Below are 21,009 nucleotides of genomic sequence, written 5' to 3'. Positions count from 1 at the left end.
AGGCTGGGGGCGGAGCGCTAGTAGGCTCCATCCAACTGCCGTTCTCGCGCGTCCTCTCTGCAACGCATGCGCCTAACGAGCAGCGTTCATTGGACGGGGAGAGTAGGGGGTGGGGTACAGGGAGCGGTGGGAGCCGCTGTGTGTGGAGGAGCTGCTGCCGGTGTCATGGCGGAGCTGAGTGAGGAGGCGCTGCTGTCAGTATTACCGACGATCCGGGTCCCTAAGGCGGGAGACCGGGTCCACAAAGACGAATGCGCCTTCTCCTTCGACACGCCGGTAAGCCAATTCCCCACGCCCACAGCGAGCACGACTTCCTTCCATCGCCCTGGTCATTCTGCCGGGGCCTGCAACGCTTGGGCTACCGCCTCCATGCGATGCACCATGGGATTTGTAGTTTCCCACGCTCCTCTGTGCCGTTGCCTTCCATCAGCCGAGGCTGTAGTGCGACTACCGTCCCCGGAATCCGCCGCGCTCCCCCTTTACGCTGTCTGGCTCGCAGAGCACTGTGGGCATTGTAGTCTCTCACTGCTTTGGTTCTCGTTCTAAGTTAGGGGCTCCACCCAACAGTCGGACTACATCCCCCAAGTGCCCCCCTGCGAAAGCTGGAGTCGGCCTCGCCCGTCGCGCACGGCGCTCCGGGTTTTGTAGTCTCGTGTGGGAGGAATGGGGGCGACTCCCCGCTGTTCTGGGCCGGGGTTGAGGTTTGGTAGACTGGCGTTCTCTGGCGGCTCATGGTCGGGACATGATTTGTGAAGGAGGCCGGTTCTGCGAAGGGCCGAGTTAGGGAGCTCCACCCATGGTTAATGTGGACAAGGGGCCGGGAGGTGGGTCGTTGGTGGTAGGGAGGGGAGGAATGAGTAGAGGATAGCTCTAGTCGTTTCTCTGGACGTGAACCATGGCCGCAGCCCCCTCGCTCTTTCCTCGCAGAGAGAACTCCTTTAAAGTATTTCTGGAGCGATGGCTTCTTAGAGGATGTTAAGGCCCCTTCGCCATCCCACTCCCACTGGACTTGTTAGACAAAGCTGCCACCACCCACACCGGGCTTCGCCTTTTTGTGGGCTCCACCCGGTACCTCCCCTTCCTGCAGTTTTGCCTTTCCTGTGTCACCCTGGCAGGGAGACCAGGCTCCAGGGCCTGAACGGAGTGGGCAGCCGCCTGGCTGGGATCCGCCCCCCTCACCATCCCTCCCCTCAAGTCCTAGTGAGCCCTGCCCAGGGTGTTCAGCCAGACCAGCCCATGGCTTGAAAACTGCAAGTCAGAGTGGAAAGGCTTCACGTGTGCATCGCCGGTGCTGAGCATCCTGGCAGGCCCAGTTCAGGATCATCGCTGTGATTTGTGGTTTGCTGGACTTGCTGGGCTTTGATCTGAGCTTCAGACAATGCGCTGTCTCTCGGAAGTCTGGCTGTGGCAGAGGGAAAAGCAGACTGCCCAGAGCGGGGCTCCAGGTTCCCCACCTTTGGTGAAAGCAGCATCTTCTATTTCCAACAGAAGGATAATTGCTCTAGGGGGCTCACGGTCCTCCAGGGGGACAAGGCTTTTCTTAATTAGGCAGAAGGTACAAATCAGAGGGTCCCTGTTTACAATTCTGTTCACTCCTTTCCCTCTCCTGAGGAACTATTTTGAATAACCCAAAAGGGCTTTTAGAATTTCCTGACCGCTTCCCTCTCATTCCACGTCAGGAGATCTCCAGTGTGGCCTTCTGGCTTTGCTAACAACTTCTGGTGTGTTTGATTATCATGGGAGAGAGCGAGCTTAGTCGCCCGCCCTGATGTGAAATGCGCTATTTGTTCATGAGCATTGCAGTCCAGGCTGTCCTAGGGAGTGGCACAGAGAAGTCTATGGGACCAAGACAGGGCCTTAGATAGTGCCCTATTTTTAACACTGCAGCAGAGAAATTTTCAAGGCCACTGAGCTTTTTATTCCAGGAAGAGGATGCCTGTTGTTCAAAGCCTTGGAGCTGAGGGAACACTCTCACTGTCTCCATTTCCCTCCTCTACCTTCTCTACCACTTTGTTTCAAAGGCACTGTTAGACCTATGCAGTTGGGGCTGGCACTATGGCATGGTGGATAAAGCCACTGCCTGTAGTGCCGGCATCTCATATGGGTGCTGGTTCGAGTCCCGGCTGCTCCACTTCCAATCCAGCTATCTGCTGTGGCCTGGGAAAGCAGTAGAAGATGGCCCAAGTCCTGGAGCCCCTGCACCCATGTGGGAGACCTGGAAGAAGCTCCTGGCTTCAGGTTGGCACAGCTCTAGCCATTGTAGCCATCTGGGGAGTGAACTAGTGGATGGAAGATTTGCCCTCTCTCTCTCTCTCTCTGCCTCTCCTCTCTCTGACTTTCAAATAAATAAATCTAAAAAAAAAAAAAAACCTGTGCAGCTTTGGAGGAGGCCCGTCCCTCTCCCCCACCCCCTTCAGCTGTGATTCAGGGTGGACAGTGTCTCCTGATTCTTGCACTGTATGTGTCTTAGCTGTCTCAGCAGTGTTGTTAGGCTGTTCTGGGAAGGGAAGGTTGGAGGCTGATGGGACTTCACTAGGGGCCTTACTGGTCAGAGGGGAAGGGAGTGAAGAGAGTGATGGCTGGTGGCTGGAGATTGCTAGTCTTTGTATCCTGGCCAGACCAGGTCCAGGATTAGCTGTGAGTCCCAAACAGGGCATTGTTCTCCCGGAGCAGAGAAGGGAGAAGACTCCTAGTGTGGACCCTGGGAGAGTGTGGGAAAGGAAAGGCCTGGCCTTGTTGGCCAGCTCAGGAGTCAAGTGTACTGTGCAGGGCTGGAATCTGCCCTTTCAGTGTGGAAAGTTTTCTTTCTTTCTTTCTTTTTTTTTTTTTTTTTTTTTTTTTTGACAGGAGAGTGGACAGTGAGAGAGAGACAGAGAGAAAGGTCTTCCTTTTTGCCGTTGGTTCACCCTCCAATGGCTGCCGCGGCCGGTGCACCGTGCTGATCCGATGGCAGGAGCCAGGTACTTATCCTGGTCTCCCATGGGGTGCAGGGCCCAAGTACTTGGGCCATTCTCCACTGCACTCCCTGGCCACAGCAGAGAGCTGGCCTGGAAGAGGGGCAGCCGGGACAGAATCCGGCACCCCTACTGGGACTAGAACCCGGTGTGCTGGCGCCGCAAGGCGGAGGATTAGCCTAGTGAGCCGCAGGGTTTGTCTTGGAAGTCCTGGGTTTGGGTTCAGTGTCTGATATGAAGGTCTTTCCTCTCCCAGAAATGTAATCGCTGGCACTGGAAGTCTAGTTTGATCCATTTACTTTGTGGATCCCTTGACCCAGGGAAGAGGTGAGAGGAGTTTTCTGTGATTTTTTTTTTTAAGATTTATTTTATTTTATTTGAAAGTCAGAGTTACACAGAGAGAGGAGAAGCAGAGAGAGAGAGAGAGAGAGAGAGAGAGAGAGAGGTCTTCCACCCGCTGGTTCACTCCCCAATTGGCTGCAATGGCCGGAGCTGCGGCGATCCGAAGCCAGGAGCCAGGAACTTCTTCAGGTCTCCCACATGGGTACAGGGGCCCAAGGACTTGGGCCATCTTCTTACTGCTTTCCCAGGCCATAGCAGAGAGCTGGATTGGAAGTGGAGTAGCCGGGTCTTGAACCAGTGCCCATATGGGATGCCGACACTTCAGGCCAGGGGGTTAACCCGCTGAGCCACAGCACCGGCCCTCTGTGATTGTTTAGAAGACTGCAAAGCTTGAAGAAGGAGCAAGAGTGAAGATGGATGGTCACTGATAGGAGTTGCTCAACGCCAGTGTCCTTGTTGTTTGTTGTCAGAGTCACAGGAGGACATGGGGAGAATCTTCGCTGTGTCCCATGTCCTGAAAGACAAGGGGCAGGCATTGGGTATAGTGGCCAGGATGCCAGCAGAACGCTGGGTTCAACCTCAGCGCCACTTCCCATTCAGCTTCATGCCCATGTGTACTGTGAGAAGCAGCAAATGGTGGCTCAAGAATTGGGTCCTGGCCAGCGCGGCAGCTCACTAGGCTAATCCTCTGCATGTGGCGCTGGCACTCTGGGTTCTGGTCCCAGTCTGGGTGCCGGATTCTGTCCCGGTTGCTCCTCTTCCAGTCCAGCTCTCTGCTGTGGCCTGGGAGAGCAGTGGAGGATGGCCCAAGTGCTTGGGCCCTGCACCCGCATGGGAGACCAGGAGAAGCACCTGGCTCCTGGCTTCGGATCAGCGCGGTGCGCCAGCCGCAGTGGCCATTGTGGGGTGAACCAATGGAAAAGGAAGACCTCTCTCTCACTGTTCACTCTGCCTGTCAAAAAAAAAAAAAGGGTCCCAGTTACCTATGTGGAGAAACCTGGATTGAGTTCCAGGCTCCTGGCTTTGACCCGGCCCAGTCCCAGCTGTTGATGGACATTTGGGGAGTGAACCAGCAGAAGGAAAATCTTTGTCTATTGATCAGTGTGTCTGTTCGTCTCTGCATTTCCAATTTAAAACATAGTTCATGGAAAGGTCTAAATAAGTCACCAAGAGCCACCCAGTGACATAGAACAGAACCTTTGTTCTAGAGACTCGGCGGGTTCGGACTGAATCTCTGGCTCCATCCCCCATCCCCACCCCCACCCCGTGCCCAGGCCAGCCTGTATCCTCCTTGTGTTTCCTCCCTTGCTTCTTGCCCTGCAGGAGTCTGAGGGCGGCCTCTACATCTGCATGAACACATTCCTGGGCTTCGGGAAGCAGTATGTGGAAAGACACTTCAACAAGACAGGCCAGAGAGTCTACCTGCACCTGCGGCGGACTCGGCACCCGGTAGCGACAGAGGCTGGGGCAGGGGCGGGCTGCGTCCAGACACATCCCACGGGCGCCCATGTGGAATCTGACCTCCTGCGGGCTCTGTCTCTGCCTTTCACCTACTTGTGTCTGTATCATTAAAACTTGGCTTCCCTGTGTTCTGCAACTAACCACTGCGTTCCCTCCATCCCTCCTGTCGGTCCCCCCCTGGTGCTCACCGCAGAGAGAAGAGGATACTACTGCAGGCACGGGCGACCCGCCCCGCAAGAAGCCCACCAGGCTGGCTATCGGTGAGCCCCGCTGCGGGGCTGTCTTCCCTGCTCTCAGAGCCCCAGAGGATTGGCTTGACGGGTGGCCCCAGCTCTGGAGGGGACAGGGTGCAGTGCTGCATTGGACGAGGGACATGGACTGCTCGTGGTTGCCCTACTCGCTCCCTTTTTCTTCCCCGTCCCCAGGTATGGAAGGCGGCTTTGACCTCACTGAAGAGAAGTTTGAGTACGATGAGGATGTGAAGATCGTCATTTTGCCCGATTACCTGGAGATCGCCCGGGATGGGCTGGGGGGGCTGCCTGACATCGTCAGAGACCGGGTAGGACTGCCTGGCCAGCCCATGAGGAGCCTGGGACAGGAGGGTCGGAGTAGTGCAGTCTGGGCCGAGCATGACGAAGCTGAAGGCCAGGAGCGGAGGGACATGTGGGCGGGTGTTGAATACTGTCTCTGACCCTCTCTCCCCAGGTGACCAGCGCGGTGGAGGCCCTGCTGTCGGCTGACTCAGCCTCCCGCAAACAGGAGGTGCAGGCATGGGATGGGGAAGTCCGGCAGGTGTCCAAGCATGCCTTCAACCTCAAGCAGCTGGACAACCCTGCCCGTATTCCCCCCTGGTGAGGCCCGGCCCCCTCTCCACAACTCCCAGAGCAGGGGCAAGGGGGCCACCCGTCCAGATGTGACAAGGGGGTAGCAGGACCGGGAAGGAGACATGGACAAAATATGGGCCCCCCATCTGTAGCACTCCATAGACCCCCAGCCCCCATTTCTGCTCCTTTTCTTCTCCCTGGGCTAGTGGCTGGAAATGCTCCAAGTGTGACATGAGAGAGAACCTGTGGCTCAACCTGACAGATGGCTCCATCCTCTGCGGCCGGCGCTACTTCGATGGCAGTGGGGGCAATAACCACGCCGTGGAGCACTACAGGGAGACAGGCTACCCGTTAGCTGTCAAGCTTGGCACCATCACACCAGACGGGGCTGGTACTCTTCCCCCGCCCCTCAACACCTGCCACCCTCACACCTTCAGTTGTTAAAAAAGATTTATGAAGAAGGCAGGGTGACAGAGAGAGAGGGACACACAGAGAGATCGTCTACCCACTGGTTCATTCCCCAAGTGCCCTCAACAGCCAAGGCTAGGTCAGGCTGAAGCCAGGAGCAGGGAACTCCATCCAGGTCACCCATGTGGATGGCAGGAACCTTGGGCCAGCATCTGCTGCCTCCCAGGTGTATTAGCAGGAAGCTGGATTGGAAATGCAGAGTAGCCAGGACTTGAACTTGGCAGTCTGATATGGGATGTAGGTCTCCCAAGCTGTGGCTTAACCCATGGATTCACAATGATGCCATTTCCCCCCCCCCCCCAAAATGTTTGTTTATTTTTATCTACTTGAAAGGCAGAGTGATGGAGGGTTGGAAGGGAGTCAGTTGTTTTTATAATTGACATGAGTAATACGTGAACACATTTTCTTGATAAGCACTGGAAATACTGCAGATGAAGTTTAAGTCTTTAATGAAACTTCCCTGCCCCTGAATCTGTCTCTTTCTAAAGGCTGCCATCAGTAGCTGTTTAGTGAGTACTCTTGCAGCTCTCTCTTCCCTTGTACCTTATCCTAGGGGCAGAATCAGTCAGCTCTAGCCCTCACCCCATGGTCCCTGACAGCCAGTCCCAGAATGGCCTGTGACTGAAGGAGGCCGGGAGGGGACCCTTACAGACTGTGCTGTCCCACCAGGGCCCCTCAGCGCAGGGCACGGGATCGGTGGCCAGGCCAGTCCTGAGCCGTGTCCCCTGACGCTGCCTGCCTCCTGCTCTAGATGTGTACTCATATGACGAAGATGACATGGTCCTGGACCCCAGCCTGGCCGAGCACCTCTCACACTTCGGCATCGACATGCTGAAGATGCAGAAGGTGAGGCGCCCCTCACCCCTTCCTCACCTGAGCCTGAGCCTGAGCCAGGTTGGACGAGCTTGCACACTTGTCCCGGTCCCCAGGATATGTGGGGCTTCCTCTGAGAAACTTTTCTAGCATCATTTCTTCGTTCAGGGAATACTGAATAAGACAGGGGTGGTCCTTGCTTCCATAGACTTACGTTACAGAAGGAAAAGCAGGCATTGTCCCATATGCAGATAAGTGAGTGCCAGGAGAGAAGAGGGGGTCCTGCAGAAGTGAACAGCGGGGAGACCTGACCTAAGCTAAGGGCTCAGGGACTTCCCCTGAGGAAGTGATGCGCCGTGACAGTGAAGGGGGAGCCGGTGACTTCAGAATGGGGACAGTGCTTCAGGTAGAGGGGATCTTACTCGTCTCATTCCTTCACTCAAGTAGTGGCCTTACGGCCACCAGACCTCTGAGACGATTACCTGTGGCCTTCCCGACCGCACACTGAGTGACACCCAGCATGCCTCCCGTGTCAGTCCAGAAGTCCACAGGTCCTAGGCTGCAGCTGAGTACCGTTGTAACTCAGAGGTCAGCGTAGAGAGTACCGGGCTGTTGGTCACCCAGTCTGAAGTGCCCCTTCCCACGCAGACGGACAAGACGATGACAGAGTTGGAGATAGACATGAACCAGCGGATTGGCGAGTGGGAGCTGATCCAGGAGTCGGGAGTACCACTGAAGCCCCTGTTCGGGCCCGGCTACACAGGCATCCGGAACCTGGGCAACAGCTGCTACCTCAACTCTGTGGTGCAGGTGCTCTTCAGCATCCCCGACTTCCAGAGGAAGTGAGTGGTGCCCTCTCCCCACTGTTGGCCCCTTGGCTTCGTACCCTAACACCCCCAGCTCTGCTCTGGGCGCACGCCTGCAGCCGCCCTCAGTACCCCTGTGTCTGATCGCAGTCTCGAATAAATCATTCCTGTGCCACCAGCTGGTATGCTGGGAGGGAGCAGGTCACAGGACCACATGGCTCTTACCCAGACGCAGAACACCAAATCCCAGGGCTCTCCGTGCCTCCTGATGGACTCGGGTTGGCAGGTGGTCTTTATTTTAGGCCAGTGACGTCAGAAGAGCACCTAACATGGACTTGGGAGTGCTTGCAGCATTTGGGAGTGGGGAGGGCCTGGGACAGGAAGGCAGATCCCTAGCATAGGTGAGTTATAGTCTGACTGGGAATTAGTTGGATTTGAAAGCTTAGAACGTGTCAGGGAGTCCAGTGGGATAGGAGCTGTGTTCATCCTGATCTCAGGCCACCTTCTGCCTCCCTGGCTCTGTGCTGGGGAGGAGGCAGGAAAGAGCGCCCTCCAGGACGCTGTACACTGACCTGGTTGAGAAGGGAAGAGAGGTTCGGTCACAGTAGCTGTCCACATGGCAGGCAACTGCTCCCTTCTTTCTTGGCGCTCAGGCCAAACCCCCTCCAGTCACGCTTCCCTCGACTCACAGGTACGTGGATAAGCTGGAGAAGATCTTCCAGAACGCCCCGACGGACCCCACCCAGGACTTCAGCACCCAGGTGTACGTAGCCAGGCCCTGTGTAGAGAGGCGCTGAGAGCCTTTCTCCTCTATGACCACCCAGGGTGGGCAGCTGGTCAGCCCCTGGCTGGTTATAAGCTTTTGGGTGGCAGAATGTCTTCTGGAACTGCTCTTGTCCTGAGCTGGGTTCCTGGGAACCTGAGGTTTTCACAGTGGAGAGCATCGTCTAAGGAGGGAGGAAAAGATACAGGTAGATGCGAGGATTGTGGGTTGATGAAGCTAAGTGATTTCCTTTGCTGTTGTCAGGGCCAAGCTGGGCCATGGACTCCTCTCGGGGGAGTATTCCAAGCCAGCCCCAGAGTCGGGGGATGGGGAGCAGGCGCCAGAACAAAAGGTGAGTCAGCCACCCTGTCCCTTTGAAGCTCCAGAATAGGGGAACGGGACTGGGAGATGTTGAAAGAAGGCTGCTTGGTGGCCGCCGCTGGGCCACAGCTGAGTCCCTGGCCTGGCTCCCCTAGGAAGTCCAAGACGGTATCGCCCCTCGGATGTTTAAGGCCCTCATTGGCAAGGGCCACCCTGAGTTCTCCACCAACCGGCAGCAGGACGCCCAGGAGTTCTTCCTGCACCTCATCAACATGGTGGAGGTAGGGGCCGGGAGGGCGCACTCTGCACACTCTACACACTCTGCACCTTCAGGTCGGTCCCTCGCCCCCTGCCCGTTCCTGCCCCAGCCCAGCCCCACCCTGTGACCCTGCAGTCTGCACGTGCTGTTTGCTCCCTGTGAGCAGTAACTGCGCCCAGGGCAAACAGTCAAAAAACAAACATGATCCTCACCCTTTATCTAAGGATCCACCAAACTCAATGATAGAAGACTTACCGCTCATGAGGAAAACTACCTGTACGTCCCGCCAGAGTCCCCCAGTGCTCGGTGGTGGAGCCAGAACTGGGAGAGGGAAAGGTTAATTAGGAAATGCTGCTAACCTTCCTTGCATCCCCACGCCCTGCGTGGGAGTCCCCTTCCACTCCCCTCTCCCCCAACTCCCCGGTGGACTTCTTAGGCCCCGTTCCCCACGCTGGCTGCTGGACCTCTCTACCCTGCCTCTTTCCCATAGAGGAATTGCCGGAGCTCTGAAAATCCTAATGAAGTGTTCCGCTTCTTGGTGGAGGAAAAGATCAAGTGCCTGGCCACAGAGAAGGTGAAGTACACCCAGCGAGTGGACTACATCATGCAGCTGCCTGTGCCCATGGATGCAGCCCTTAACAAAGGTGCGTCGCTGTCTCCACGGGGCCTCGGTGCACTTGGAGGCTAAAGCCTACGAGGACCGCTGGGGAGCCCCGCGTATGCCCCATCCCGCCCCGCCCCGCCAGCCACAGGCTCGAGTTGGCCCACACTTGTTAGCAGAGCTGTGTTGCGACACAGGGGCGAGATTATGTGCCTGTGTAGCAGGTAGACTTTGGGAGGGCAGAGGACCAGAAAGAGCCTGGGCCACGGAGCCAGCAGAGCAGGGCTGAGGAGGTCTAGTGAGCAATTCTCTCGGCAGAGGAGCTTGTGGAGTATGAGGAGAAGAAGCGGCAGGCCGAGGAGGAGAAGATGCCCCTGCCGGAGCTGGTTCGGGCCCAGGTGCCCTTCAGCTCCTGCCTGGAGGCCTATGGGGCCCCTGAGCAGGTGGATGACTTCTGGAGTACAGCCCTGCAGGCCAAATCGGTAGCTGTCAAGTAAGTCCTTTGGTTCTGGGCCCCAGGTCATGAGCCTATGGCAGGGTAGTCCCCAAAGATACAGCCACCTTGTTCTGGGGCTTTCGTCCTTCTGTGGTTAGATTTCAGGGCTAAGTCACTGGGGCTGGTAATCTGGCCCCGAGGGAACCAGGAGGCCCTGGTCGGGGTGGACACAGTGGTGACTCCATCTGTCCGTTACCTCGTCCTGCCTGACAAATCCCTCTTCTAAGCGGTCTCCGAATGGAGCGGCCTCTACGCCCACTGCCTCCATGGTGGCAGAGCCGGCACTTAGATCAGCCGTGGCCTTCCTTTCTGCCTAGCTGCTGGCACCCAGCAGGGGCCAGCGATCTGAGCGGGTGCTGGGCTCCAGGAATTCAGCTCTGCAGCCCTACCAATGAAACAGGAGCTCCAGCAGGGGTGCTGATTCTGCCTGGGGGAGCCAAGGGGTGGGCGGGGTTGTCTGGGTTGATGGGGTTTCTCCTCCTAAGAGGCTGAACCAAGGGTGGGGGTTGCAGGAGAGGAGGACCCTGGGGCTTCTCAGGTTCCAGGACCTTTTCTCTTCCCAGGACCACACGGTTCGCCTCATTCCCTGACTACCTGGTCATCCAGATCAAGAAGTTCACCTTTGGCCTGGACTGGGTGCCCAAGAAACTGGGTACGGCGGCTGGGGTGAGGGAGGCTGAGCAGAGGATGGTAGCAAGAGAAGAGACCTTACGTAGCACATGTGCACTCGTGTCTCTCGGGCTTTCCCCTGGAAGGAGAAGACGTTACCTTAGAGCTGTCAGAATGTGCCTCGTTTGAAAAGCACTGACGAAAGATGTCAAAAGGCTTCTTCGATTTTAGGGTTATGATTTACAGCCAAAACTGATTTTTGTGTTTTTAATTTTGTAATTGCTAAGGTGTTTTCATGTTGATGACCTTGGAACAGTTAGGTCTCCTGAGTTACCGGTCTCTGGCTAATAGGAGAGCTGCTGCTTTACCTCTCTTTCTGGAGCAGGAAGTTGAGGCCCCCAGGGTATCAGGTCCTCCTGTGTCACAACGGGGACAGCTCCTGTCCTGGCCATGGCTGCTTCTGGTCTGTCTGGGGCTGGAGTGCAGGCCTCCAACTCACTGCTCTTTTTATTACAGTGGAGCCCCTTAGGATTTGTACCTCTCTTAAGCAGCTCCTCGTTCCGGAGCCAGCCCAGGACATGGGGCGAAGTGCTTGCCCGGGGCCTCAGAAAACTTCTGGGGTGACCCTTTTCCTGCCATTGCACTTGCAGATGTGTCCATTGAGATGCCAGAGGAGCTGGACATCTCTCAGCTGAGGGGCGCCGGGCTGCAGCCGGGAGAGGAGGAGCTGCCTGACATTGCCCCGCCCCTGGTCACGCCGGATGAGCCCAAAGGTAGCCTTGGTTTCTATGGCAACGAAGACGAAGACTCCTTCTGCTCCCCTCACCTCTCCTCTCCGACATGTTAGTGACTCTTCTTCCTGCCTGTCTCTCCCGTGCTGCTGGGGGACTTCTCTGCCTTGCTCCCTGGCCCTGTCCTTTGTGTTTCTCCTGTCCTCCCTGTCAAATTCCCTTTGCCCTCGGCGATGCACGTGGTGCACACGCCAACTGGAGCGCTCGCAGCCACATTGTCCATGTCGCTGGGAGCAGTGCTGGCTAACTGCTTCCCACCCGAATGACCTCCTTAGTTTGGGGGGTCAGGCGTCATGCTCCAGAAATGGGCCTGTTCTGGGAGGACGGGCAGGGTACCAGGCCTACGTGATGTCGTGTGGTGACTGTGGTCCTGTGAGCTGCTGCCAGTCCATGGGAGAACAATGCATGGCATGGGGATTGGGGGAGGGCGAGGGGCTGGCCTGTGGAGGGAGGAGGAGCCAAAAGTGGCCGGGACGAGCAGGTCACTGAGCCACGGCTTCCCACCGCAGCGCCCATGCTGGATGAATCGGTCATCATCCAGCTGGTGGAAATGGGCTTTCCCATGGACGCCTGCCGCAAAGCCGTCTACTACACGGGCAACAGTGGGGCCGAGGCTGCCATGAACTGGGTCATGTCGCACATGGACGATCCAGGTAGGCAAGTGGAGGCAGCAGGGTGGGCCAGGGCCTCCCTCTTGCACCCAAACACTTGAACCCCTTCACACCCACAGATTTTGCAAATCCCCTCATCCTGCCTGGCTCCAGTGGGCCTGGCTCCACAAGTGCAGCAGCCGAGCCCCCACCGGAGGACTGTGTGACCACCATCGTCTCCATGGGCTTTTCCCGGGACCAGGCCCTGAAAGCCCTGCGGGCCACGGTATGGGCTGCCCTGGCTGCAGACATGGGGCCCAGGGGCAAGGGGGTGGGAATGAGGCTCCACCCCCCCGAGCAAGAGCGAGAGCAAGGCCCACAGGTGCGGTTTGCCCAGGCTGGGCGCCTGCCCTTTGCTGGCTGTGGTGGAGGAGCTGCCACTTTCCCTGCTGGTCTGCCTGCCCCAGAGCTTGTCAGAAAGGGCGACTCCTCCTTCCTCCCCAAGAACAACAGTTTAGAGCGGGCTGTGGACTGGATCTTCAGTCACATTGACGACCTGGATGCCGAAGCCGCCATGGACATCTCAGAGGGCCGTTCAGCTGCTGACTCCATCTCTGAGTCTGTGCCAGTGGGACCTAAAGTCCGGGACGGGCCTGGAAGTGAGTGTCCCTGGGAAACAACGAGCCTGGTGGAATCCAGCCGTTCTGCCACGTCAGATCACTCACTCCAAGGCACCTCTGCCTTCCTCGGGTCGGGGTCAGAAGCTTCTTCCCACGGATGGGACTTCCGGGGGCGGGCTTCTAGAAGGTTGAGATGGCCGTAGACCCCGGACATGCCCCACACTCCCTGAAACTCATGACCTGAGTGTGAGCTGCCACTCAAGGACCCTTGTCCTATTTTCTCTCTGCCCTCCCCCTCTCTCCTTCCCCAGAGTATCAGCTCTTTGCCTTCATTAGTCACATGGGCACCTCCACCATGTGTGGTCACTACGTCTGCCACATCAAGAAGGAAGGCAGGTGAGGGCTGGCAGTGTGCATTTCGAACGGAGAGGTGGCGGTGGGGCTGAGGCAGGGCCGTGGAGTCCTTAGGATGTTTGTGGGAGAGGGGAAAGCGCTGCCCGAGGGGGACATAGGCGCCCCAGAGACTGCAAGAGTGCTTTGCTATGGCAGAGATCGGCAAACTGCAGCCAAGGCCTGAATCTGGCCCCTGCATTTGGAAATCAGGTGTTAACGGGATACGGCCACACTCCCTTGCTTGTCTGTGGTCACACAGCAGCAGGAAAGCTGAGTAGTTGTGTCAGTAACCAGGTGGCTTGCAGCACTCCTCGGCCCTTCACAGGAGGTCTGCTGACCCCCTGCCCCCCAGAAGGGATGGGGGTGGTGGTGAAGATTCGGGGATCTGAGGACACGAAATAGGGGAAGTGGCCCTGCGAGACAGCGCTCCCTCAGACAGCAGACTGGGGATCCGGGCAGACAGTTGCCCAGACCCACCAGGTGAGGGCTGTGTCTGAGACTTAAGTTGATGCCACATGGAATGCCCAGTGTGTTCACCCCTTTCTGTGCCTCCCCTACTCCTCCAGATGGGTGATCTACAACGACCAGAAAGTGTGTGCCTCCGAGAAGCCGCCTAAGGACCTGGGCTACATCTACTTCTACCAGAGAGTGGCCAGCTAAGAGCCCGCCCGCACCCCTTACGCTGAGGGCGGGGACTGGCCACCTGGCATGAGGGACAGGGGCTGCGGGATGGACTTGCGCCCCCCTGCTCTGTACCCTTTTTCTTTTTGTCCCCAGCAGCTGGAAGAAAGCTGGAGGCCACAGGAGCATGGCCAAGCCGAGAGGAGGGGCACTCTAGACTCGGGGGATAGAGCAGGGAGGGGACAGGAGGGGGCTGCCCGCCTGTCTGTCAGAGTCTTTGTTGCTTCCCGGCCCTTGAATCCAGTGCTCTGCTTCTCTGTGTCACCCTGCCCAGGCCCCTGGTGTGGAGGGGAGGGTCTTGTGTGTGTGCGTGCGTGTGAGTGTCCGTGCGTGAGAGTGTGGGTGGGTGGGTGTGGGTGTAGCTTGTGCATCCCTTCCAGGGGGTGGGGGCCTGTGACTCCCCTCCCCCTTTGTGTTTGCCCCTGTGCGGTTGGGCAAGGAGGGATATGAGGGACATGGGGACCCCCCCTTGCCCTCCTGCCTCAGTCCTCCATCCTGTCTTTTCCCTGTCCTTCTGTGGAAAATGCCAAAATACACGATGTGAATAAAAGTACAGTGGCTAAACTGTGGCCGGTCTGATAGCTGGGGGAGCTCGTCGCCGCGTGCCCTTCCGTGTGCTGCACAGACAGCTCTGCTTTTCTCTAGTCGCAGAGCTCTGGGGAAATGGAGAATGGGCAAGTGCAGAGCCAAGGGGAGAGGAGGGTGAAGAGCCCTTCTGGCAGCCACGTAGAAGGGGGTCCAAGCAGCCCCCAAATGCCCCCAGGGCCCAGCGGGTTCTCAGCTTGGGGCCTCAGCCCCTGGCTGGCCTTGGCCAGCTAGAACCAAGAGGGGGCCGGGGGGCCCCTGCGGGTGGGGGCTACTGCAGCTTCGAAACCACCTCTTGGCGGCGTGGGCTTCCCCCCCCCCCCCCCGCCTCCGCAGCCCTCCTGGGGCGCCTGTGACGAGCTGGATGGAGCTGCTCTGATGGGGCCAGAGGGTTCTCTGTCCCAGAGCTGGAGATGCACCCTCAGCGCTTTTCTCAGCCCCACTGAGCAATGTGGTCTGAGCGAGGCCAAGTTGGAGCCGCCGCTGGGCCTCTGGGCGGCTGAGGTCGTCAGTGGGTCCCCCCGGTCGCAGGAGTTCTCCGTTCCGCTTTCTCCCGAAGTCGGGCAATCTCTGCAGAAGCGCCTGAACAAGCCCCCGGACGCCCCCAGAATGTTGCTAGGAGAAGGGGAGACGACGTCAGAGCCCTGCGCCAGCAGGCGGGCTGGAGGGCGGGCTGAGAGGCAGGGGCGGGTCCGCCATGGCGGGGACGGGGCAGGAGGCGGAGTTCCGCTTCTCGGCTTTCTATATAAGCCGGCAGCGGCCGCAGCCGCGGCCGCACGGCGGGACTGACCTTCAGTGTGCAGGCCCGAGCGCCATGGCGCCCTCCAGGAAATTCTTCGTTGGGGGCAACTGGAAGATGAACGGAAGGAAGAAGAACCTGGGGGAGCTCATCACCACCCTGAACGCAGCCAAGGTGCCGGCCGACACCGGTGAGGCCTCGCAGAAAGGGTCGGGCTGGGGGAGTCCGGCATCCGCGTGGACCTGGGTGCAGGGCTGGGGACCAGGGCGGTTGGGTGTCCAGGCCTTGGCCCCCGGCACAGCGGCCCGCCAGCCGCGATGCCAGAAGGGGAGAAGCGGGGCATTTCACAGTGACCGCGGGCTGCGGGGGCCCCAAAGGACTCCTCGGGTCCCTGAGAGAAGATGGCCCCGGGGCGCGGGCTGGGGCTGCACCAGCCAGGCTCAGGGGGGTAGGAACGGAGCTTGAGCCTCTGGGCGATAGGGAGAAGGAAGCTGCAAGCCCCCGCGCGGGGGTCGGGCCTGGGCTTGCGCGGGCCTCCAGCCCCCTGCTCCTGGGCGCCGGCACCGTGCGCCGCTGCACGTAGCCCGAGACTCCTCCCCGCCCCGCCGAGGCCTCTGCGCCCAGCCACTCCGATCCCTTCCCCTCTGCTGCCTGAGCGGCTTCTGCTTTCCAAAGGAGGGCCCGAGCCGTTTGGGAGCGAGGAGCTGGCCTACAGCCTTCCCCAGGCTGGAAGGGGGAAAGCGCAAGGCCGCTGTGAGCTCATCAGCGCCCTGCGGCAGGGGCAGAGCGCGAGCCTCCATCCTTGCCCATTCACCCGCCCGAATCACGGAACCACGGGTCTCATCCAAGAGGCATCCCTTCCTGGTTTCTTCCCCAAAGACCCCAGTGCAAACCCGAGGAGTTGGACCCTTTCCCTTTTGCCAAGAAATCCTTGCCTTGCTGGGCAAAGTAGGGGTGGGCTATTTTAGAAGGGAGGCAGGGCTGGCCCCAGAGAATGCTGAGTCTGGGAGGTGCCCATGCCCAGAATAGCCTGAGGAAATTGGAGCCACAGCTGTTAAAGAGCAGAGGGCAGGGTGAGGGCCGCGGCCCGACGGGGGCATCTGGAAAGCTGCAGGAGTTGGGTGCAGGCCTAGCTGGCTGGGAAGTGGGCAAAGGTCATCTTGCTAGAGTGGAGAGGGAGGGAAGCAGAACCAAGGAGGCCAGGAGTCTGCAGAGGGAAGGCTTCCTCTGATCTGATCCTGTGCCCCCTCTCGTCCTCAGAGGTGGTTTGTGCACCCCCCACTGCCTACATTGACTTTGCCCGGCAGAAACTGGATCCCAAGATTGCTGTGGCTGCACAGAACTGCTACAAAGTGACTAACGGGGCCTTCACTGGGGAGATCAGGTGAGGTGGAGGCAGAGAGGGGGGGAGTCTGGGGACCACTCCCTCACTTTGCTCATTGAGGGCAAAGCCACAGGGTGTGGCTCCCTGCTGACCGGTGGCCTTCTGTCTTCTTTAGCCCTGGCATGATCAAAGACTGTGGAGCCACGTGGGTGGTCCTGGGCCACTCTGAGAGGAGGCATGTCTTTGGGGAATCAGATGAGGTTAGTAGCCAGCAGAAGAGGTAAGAGATGCCTTATCCCAGGAGGAATGAGGAACGCCTCACCACGTCTTTCCTTGACAGCTGATTGGGCAGAAAGTGGCCCACGCCCTGTCAGAGGGCCTTGGTGTGATTGCCTGCATCGGGGAGAAGCTGGATGAAAGGGAGGCTGGCATCACGGAGAAGGTCGTGTTTGAGCAAACCAAGGTCATCGCAGGTACCTCTGGGGAGGGGCCCTCCGAGCCTCGTCCGGGGCCACAGCCACAGAGGGTGGGGTGAGATACCTGGGCCTGACTTGATCCCCATGCTGGCTCAGGAAAGGAAAAGAGATTCCTTGCCAGGGGCCTTAGCATTTCTGCTCCTCCCCCTGAAAGTCTAGGTGCTGCCTGGAGGTCCTCCAGCAGCCACCAGGGAGCAGTAGACCCTCATCACTGTGCATACTCTGGGGCGCTGGGCGGGGTGCTCCCCCTGCCCGCCCTTCCCTCCATCTCTGCTCTCTGTCCTCAGATAACGTAAAGGACTGGAGCAAGGTTGTCCTGGCCTATGAGCCTGTGTGGGCCATCGGAACCGGCAAGACTGCAACACCCCAACAGGTAACCTAGCCCTGGAGCCCTGGCCTCTCCTGTCTCGCATTAGATTCACCCAGGGCAGCCCCTCGTTTGAAAGATGAGGAGAATCGAGTTGCCCAGGGTCTCCGTCGCAGGGCCTCCCTAGCACTGAAGGCCTGGGACCCTGACTCAGATCCCAGGGCTCCTGCCTGGAAACCACATGAACTGTCTCCACTCTGCTAGGGATGTTTTTCCTTAGAGCAAGAGGCATTGGAAATGGAATGGGTGTTACCTAGTCTGGCTTCTTGTTCCAGGCCCAGGAAGTCCATGAGAAGCTCCGAGGGTGGCTCAAGTCCAACGTCTCTGACGCTGTGGCTCAGAGTACCCGCATCATCTACGGAGGTGAGCGGGGCCGGCTCCAGCCTTGGGTGGAGTGGGCTCAGGCCTAGACTGATCCCTGCTTAGACATGCAGATCCCAACCAAGCTCTCTGCTCCCCTCCCAGGTTCTGTGACTGGAGCAACCTGCAAGGAACTGGCAAGCCAGCCTGACGTGGATGGCTTCCTTGTGGGAGGTGCTTCCCTCAAACCTGAATTCGTGGACATCATCAATGCCAAACAATAAGCCCCATCCATCTCCCCTGCCCCCCCTGCTACGCCAAGAACCAGGTAGCCCAGTAACGGCCCCTAGGCTGCACACGCTTCTCATGGTGTCGTCTGCCCCCTCTCTTGGCCTAATCCAAACTGTACCTTCCTCTGCCCTTTACATCTTCCCCTTGTAAGGGTTGGGACCAGGCCAATCACTCGTCCACTTACTACAGTGATTAGAACTAAACATGTCACCGAGATGGCTTCTCCTTGGCTGAGAGGCAGGAGGGGTGGGGCTTGCTCCCGGGCCCCCTCCATCCCCAGTGAGGGCAGGAGAGAGGCCATCCTCCTGTCCCCTCCCACGCCATGAGGCCAGGACGCTGCCCTCTTCCGTGGTGCCGATGCCTGTGTGTGTTGTGTGTGAGCCACCCACGTGTGAGGGAAATAAACACCCAGCACAGAGCTTGGTGCGTCCTCCTTCACTGCCCTTGCAAAAGAAAAAAGAAAACCATGAACGGGTTTCTATAATAATACATTCCATGTTGTATTTCCTTGAAAAAAAATGTCTTGCACAGCAGGCTGCCACAGCCCTGAATATGTTTCCTCCCCAGAGCCTGGGTTGGGTAGGGGTCCAGCCTCCCCTCCCCCGGCCACACTGGCTGGAAGCAGCTCTAGGCCTGTGGTGCCTGCTGACCCCCCCCCCCGGGGGGGGGGGACAGGGGTGGTGGCAAGGCTCCTTCAGTCTGGTCGTCAGGGGTCACTGGTAGAGCAGGTAGCGCTTCATGGCAGGGGGCAAGGGCAGAGCAGATACGTGGCCGAGCCGGCCATGCCCCAGGGTGTGGCGCACACACAGGCGGCTCAGGTGCAGAAGGGAGTGTGGCTCCGCTGGGGAAGAGAAGGAAGCGAAGGTAAGTAGGTGTGCGGCCATCAGCCAGACACCCTCAACTACAGGGGCTTCCCCAGCCCCACCCCTCCTGCTCTGAGCCTGCCCCTACCTTGGCTAAGGGCAGGGAGCTAAGGCACCCAGGAGTTTTGTGTCACAGCTGGGAGGGAAGCTCCAGCTAAGCAACAGGCCAAGGTGGCTTTGATTCCAGACGGACCTTGGAGCGGGATGGATGGCCCTCACTCTATGGTGGCTCTCCATGGGGGACAGGGGGACAGGTCCCCCTCTGCTGAAGGCTGTGGTCACAGAGCCACGGCCCAGCCCCGGCCCGGGTCAGTTCCCAAAGAGGCTCCTCCCCTGCAGCCCCACCCCCCAAGGTCCTGCCTCATCGGCTGGGCCCAGGGCCCTTGTGGCTCCATCTCAGGGTTTGAGGAAGTAGGTATGTGGCTCAGAGCCCAGGGAATCAGGTACACCTGGGTGCCCTGGCACTGCCAACCCTTGTCCTTTTGGACCAGTGCACCTAGCCCAACACCCAGGTAACCCTGGGAGGGGCTGGCACATTCGTAGTACCTTCCTCGTCCCGAGAGGTCCTTACTAGCCACGAGAACTTGAGCAAGGTGCTTTCCAGAGCCTCAGCCTCACCTGTGCTGCTGTCAGATTACATTAGGTGACAGCTCGGACAACCCTCAGCTGCTCCTTGGCACGGAACAGGGATGAGGCAGGTCATATGATGGCCCTCCACTCGTTCTACTTTGGAGTTTCCACCCAAACCACTGCCACCGGTACCAGGATCCTCTCCCCACACCCGCCCCAGGCCTCACCTCTCCTTTCGCCCAGGTAGCGGATGCGGACCTGGCACTGGCCCCAGACGGCGCTTACTGCCGGATACAGGGTCCTGCCCTTCAGTCCTTGGAAGGCTGGCCCCAGGTAGGTGCCCCCAATAGCGTAGCCCAGAGTCCCCTTCTCCATGTCCAGAACCACCAGCAGCCTCTCTGGCACCTCCAGCTGCTCACCCTGAAGTCCGGCGGGATACTGGGGGGCCCCGGGCCCCTTGCTCTGATGGTACAGCTTCCCTCGCCCGATGTCCCAGCCCCATGACTCGCTGTTGCTGCCCAGCAGCGCCGCATAGTGGTCGGCCTGCAGCGGGGCAAGGGCCGTGGCCACGCCCACCACGGCGTGGGTGCCCCTCTGCTCCGGGGGCCAGCTGATCTCCCATGCATGTAGGCCCCTCGAGTAGCCCCTCTTACCCCGGGCCCCGTCAGTGCTCTGGGCCACGGGCCGCCGCTCAAAGCACAACCCCCCTTCCTTGACCACGATGTTCTCAGAGCAGTCCTTAGGGTTCCAGCCGTGGCGCCGTTGGACCCCCAGGTCAGGAGGAGGAGCGGACAGTAGCTCCTCCAAGCCCTCGGGACAAGAGAGGTCGGGGTACAGGGCTTGTGGGGCAGGGGTGCTGCTGCTGCCCCCTGCCAGGGCCGTCTGGCCCATGGAGGTGAGGAATTGGGGGGCTCTCTCACGGTCCTGTAGGGGAGTCTCTCTTTGGAAGGCTGAGCTGCGGTTCGGGACTGGCCTGGAGGGGAGTTGGGAGAGAAGGCGGTGTAAGCACGGAATAATGGTGGGGGCTCCTCACCCAGGCGCCCCCTCCTTTGCCCCACGTCCACCCACCGGCCCGCTGCTCCTCCCTCGCCGCTGCCCTGTCACCCTGCCTTCACCACGTCCGTGCTGGGTCGCCCCTTCGAGCCTCACCATGAGCCGTCCCGTTGGCCCGACCCGATCCCGGGCTACCGCCCCGGAACCTCTCGTGGCTTCGCTGCCCAGGACGTCGCCGAGTCTCAGGAAGGGCGGGGGCGAGAGGAGCCGGGGCGCGCCGGCCGCTTCCGCCCCCAGCTCCGCCCCCAGGCCGCGCCGGCCTCAGGCCCCGCCCCTCGGCCCGGCTCCCCGGGACGGTTAACCCTCTCGTCGCCGCCCGGCCCAGCCCGCCCCGCGGGGGCCCCTCTCGGGCGGTTGGCTCTTCACGCGGGTCACGACCGCGGAGGGCAAGCCCGGCCTCGAGGCCCCTTCCGCGACGCCCACCTGGGGTCACCTCCGGGAACCACTCTTGCCCGGGACCACCGAGGCCCCCGCCCCCGCTAGAACGTCCAGCCCCAGCCCTTGTGGCTACTTAGGGAGTGAACCAACAGGTGCATGATCTTTCTTTAACTCTGCCTATCAAATTAATAAATAAATCTTAATAAAATAGAGGTGACAAAAAGAGGACAAGTGAGGGCAAGATCAAGAGCGTGGGAGACTTCAGTGGTGA

At 59.3% G+C, this 21,009-nt stretch overlaps 3 protein-coding genes across 5 annotated transcripts; 2 read left to right on the top strand and 1 right to left on the bottom strand.

Moving 5' to 3' along the window:
• Positions 1–89: 89 nt before the first annotated feature.
• USP5 (ubiquitin specific peptidase 5) lies at positions 90–14,356 on the top strand. 2 transcript variants are annotated; one of them, XM_002712910.5, is made up of 20 exons: positions 90–276; positions 4,620–4,745; positions 4,951–5,017; positions 5,183–5,316; positions 5,463–5,608; positions 5,788–5,972; positions 6,801–6,895; positions 7,511–7,704; positions 8,360–8,431; positions 8,696–8,783; positions 8,908–9,033; positions 9,502–9,655; positions 9,931–10,105; positions 10,672–10,760; positions 11,368–11,490; positions 12,018–12,161; positions 12,239–12,384; positions 12,604–12,757; positions 13,030–13,114; positions 13,678–14,356. In XM_002712910.5, exons 1-20 carry the CDS (start codon positions 166–168, stop codon positions 13,769–13,771), a joined length of 2,508 nt encoding a protein of 835 aa, XP_002712956.3. In that variant the 5' UTR covers positions 90–165; the 3' UTR covers positions 13,772–14,356. The 2 variants fall into 2 exon arrangements, with proteins under 2 accessions (XP_002712956.3, XP_002712955.3); XM_002712909.5 differs by having other exon boundaries at positions 11,368–11,559.
• Positions 14,357–14,812: 456 nt separating this feature from the next.
• Positions 14,813–18,293, top strand: TPI1 (triosephosphate isomerase 1). The gene is made up of 7 exons (XM_002712911.4): positions 14,813–15,306; positions 16,377–16,500; positions 16,616–16,700; positions 16,781–16,913; positions 17,204–17,289; positions 17,559–17,646; positions 17,749–18,293. Exons 1-7 carry the CDS (start codon positions 15,075–15,077, stop codon positions 17,865–17,867), a joined length of 867 nt encoding a protein of 288 aa, XP_002712957.1. The 5' UTR covers positions 14,813–15,074; the 3' UTR covers positions 17,868–18,293.
• Positions 18,294–18,349: 56 nt separating this feature from the next.
• Positions 18,350–20,606, bottom strand: SPSB2 (splA/ryanodine receptor domain and SOCS box containing 2). 2 transcript variants are annotated; one of them, XM_002712912.5, is made up of 3 exons: positions 20,457–20,606; positions 19,535–20,280; positions 18,350–18,715 (listed from the first exon to the last, which is right to left on the bottom strand). In XM_002712912.5, the coding sequence occupies exons 2-3, from the start codon at positions 20,196–20,198 to the stop codon at positions 18,588–18,590; spliced, it is 792 nt and encodes a 263-aa protein (XP_002712958.1). In that variant the 5' UTR covers positions 20,199–20,280; positions 20,457–20,606; the 3' UTR covers positions 18,350–18,587. The 2 variants fall into 2 exon arrangements, with proteins under 2 accessions (XP_002712958.1, XP_017198907.1); XM_017343418.3 differs by having other exon boundaries at positions 20,376–20,559.
• Positions 20,607–21,009: the final 403 nt, after the last annotated feature.

The sequence above is a fragment of the Oryctolagus cuniculus genome, chromosome 9 (genome assembly GCF_964237555.1).
Source record: "Oryctolagus cuniculus chromosome 9, mOryCun1.1, whole genome shotgun sequence".
Lineage (NCBI taxonomy): Eukaryota > Metazoa > Chordata > Mammalia > Lagomorpha > Leporidae > Oryctolagus > Oryctolagus cuniculus.
Note: the sequence above shows the minus strand (reverse complement) of the source record. Positions and strands in the feature narration are given on the sequence as shown.

Excerpts from the sequence above, each read along its gene's own strand:
- USP5 (XM_002712909.5), top strand. The coding sequence starts at position 166 with ATGGCGGAGCTGAGTGAGGAGGCGCTGCTGTCAGTATTACCGACGATC. Across the intron at positions 8,432-8,695 it reads CAGGACTTCAGCACCCAGGT|GGCCAAGCTGGGCCATGGAC; the intron begins GTACGTAGCCAG and ends TGCTGTTGTCAG. Across the intron at positions 9,656-9,930 it reads GGATGCAGCCCTTAACAAAG|AGGAGCTTGTGGAGTATGAG; the intron begins GTGCGTCGCTGT and ends TTCTCTCGGCAG.
- TPI1 (XM_002712911.4), top strand. The coding sequence starts at position 15,075 with ATGGCGGGGACGGGGCAGGAGGCGGAGTTCCGCTTCTCGGCTTTCTAT. Across the intron at positions 16,701-16,780 it reads TCTTTGGGGAATCAGATGAG|CTGATTGGGCAGAAAGTGGC; the intron begins GTTAGTAGCCAG and ends TTTCCTTGACAG. Across the intron at positions 17,647-17,748 it reads TACCCGCATCATCTACGGAG|GTTCTGTGACTGGAGCAACC; the intron begins GTGAGCGGGGCC and ends CTCCCCTCCCAG.
- SPSB2 (XM_002712912.5), bottom strand. The coding sequence starts at position 20,198 with ATGGGCCAGACGGCCCTGGCAGGGGGCAGCAGCAGCACCCCTGCCCCA. Across the intron at positions 18,716-19,534 it reads CTACCTGGGCGAAAGGAGAG|CGGAGCCACACTCCCTTCTG; the intron begins GTGAGGCCTGGG and ends TCTCTTCCCCAG.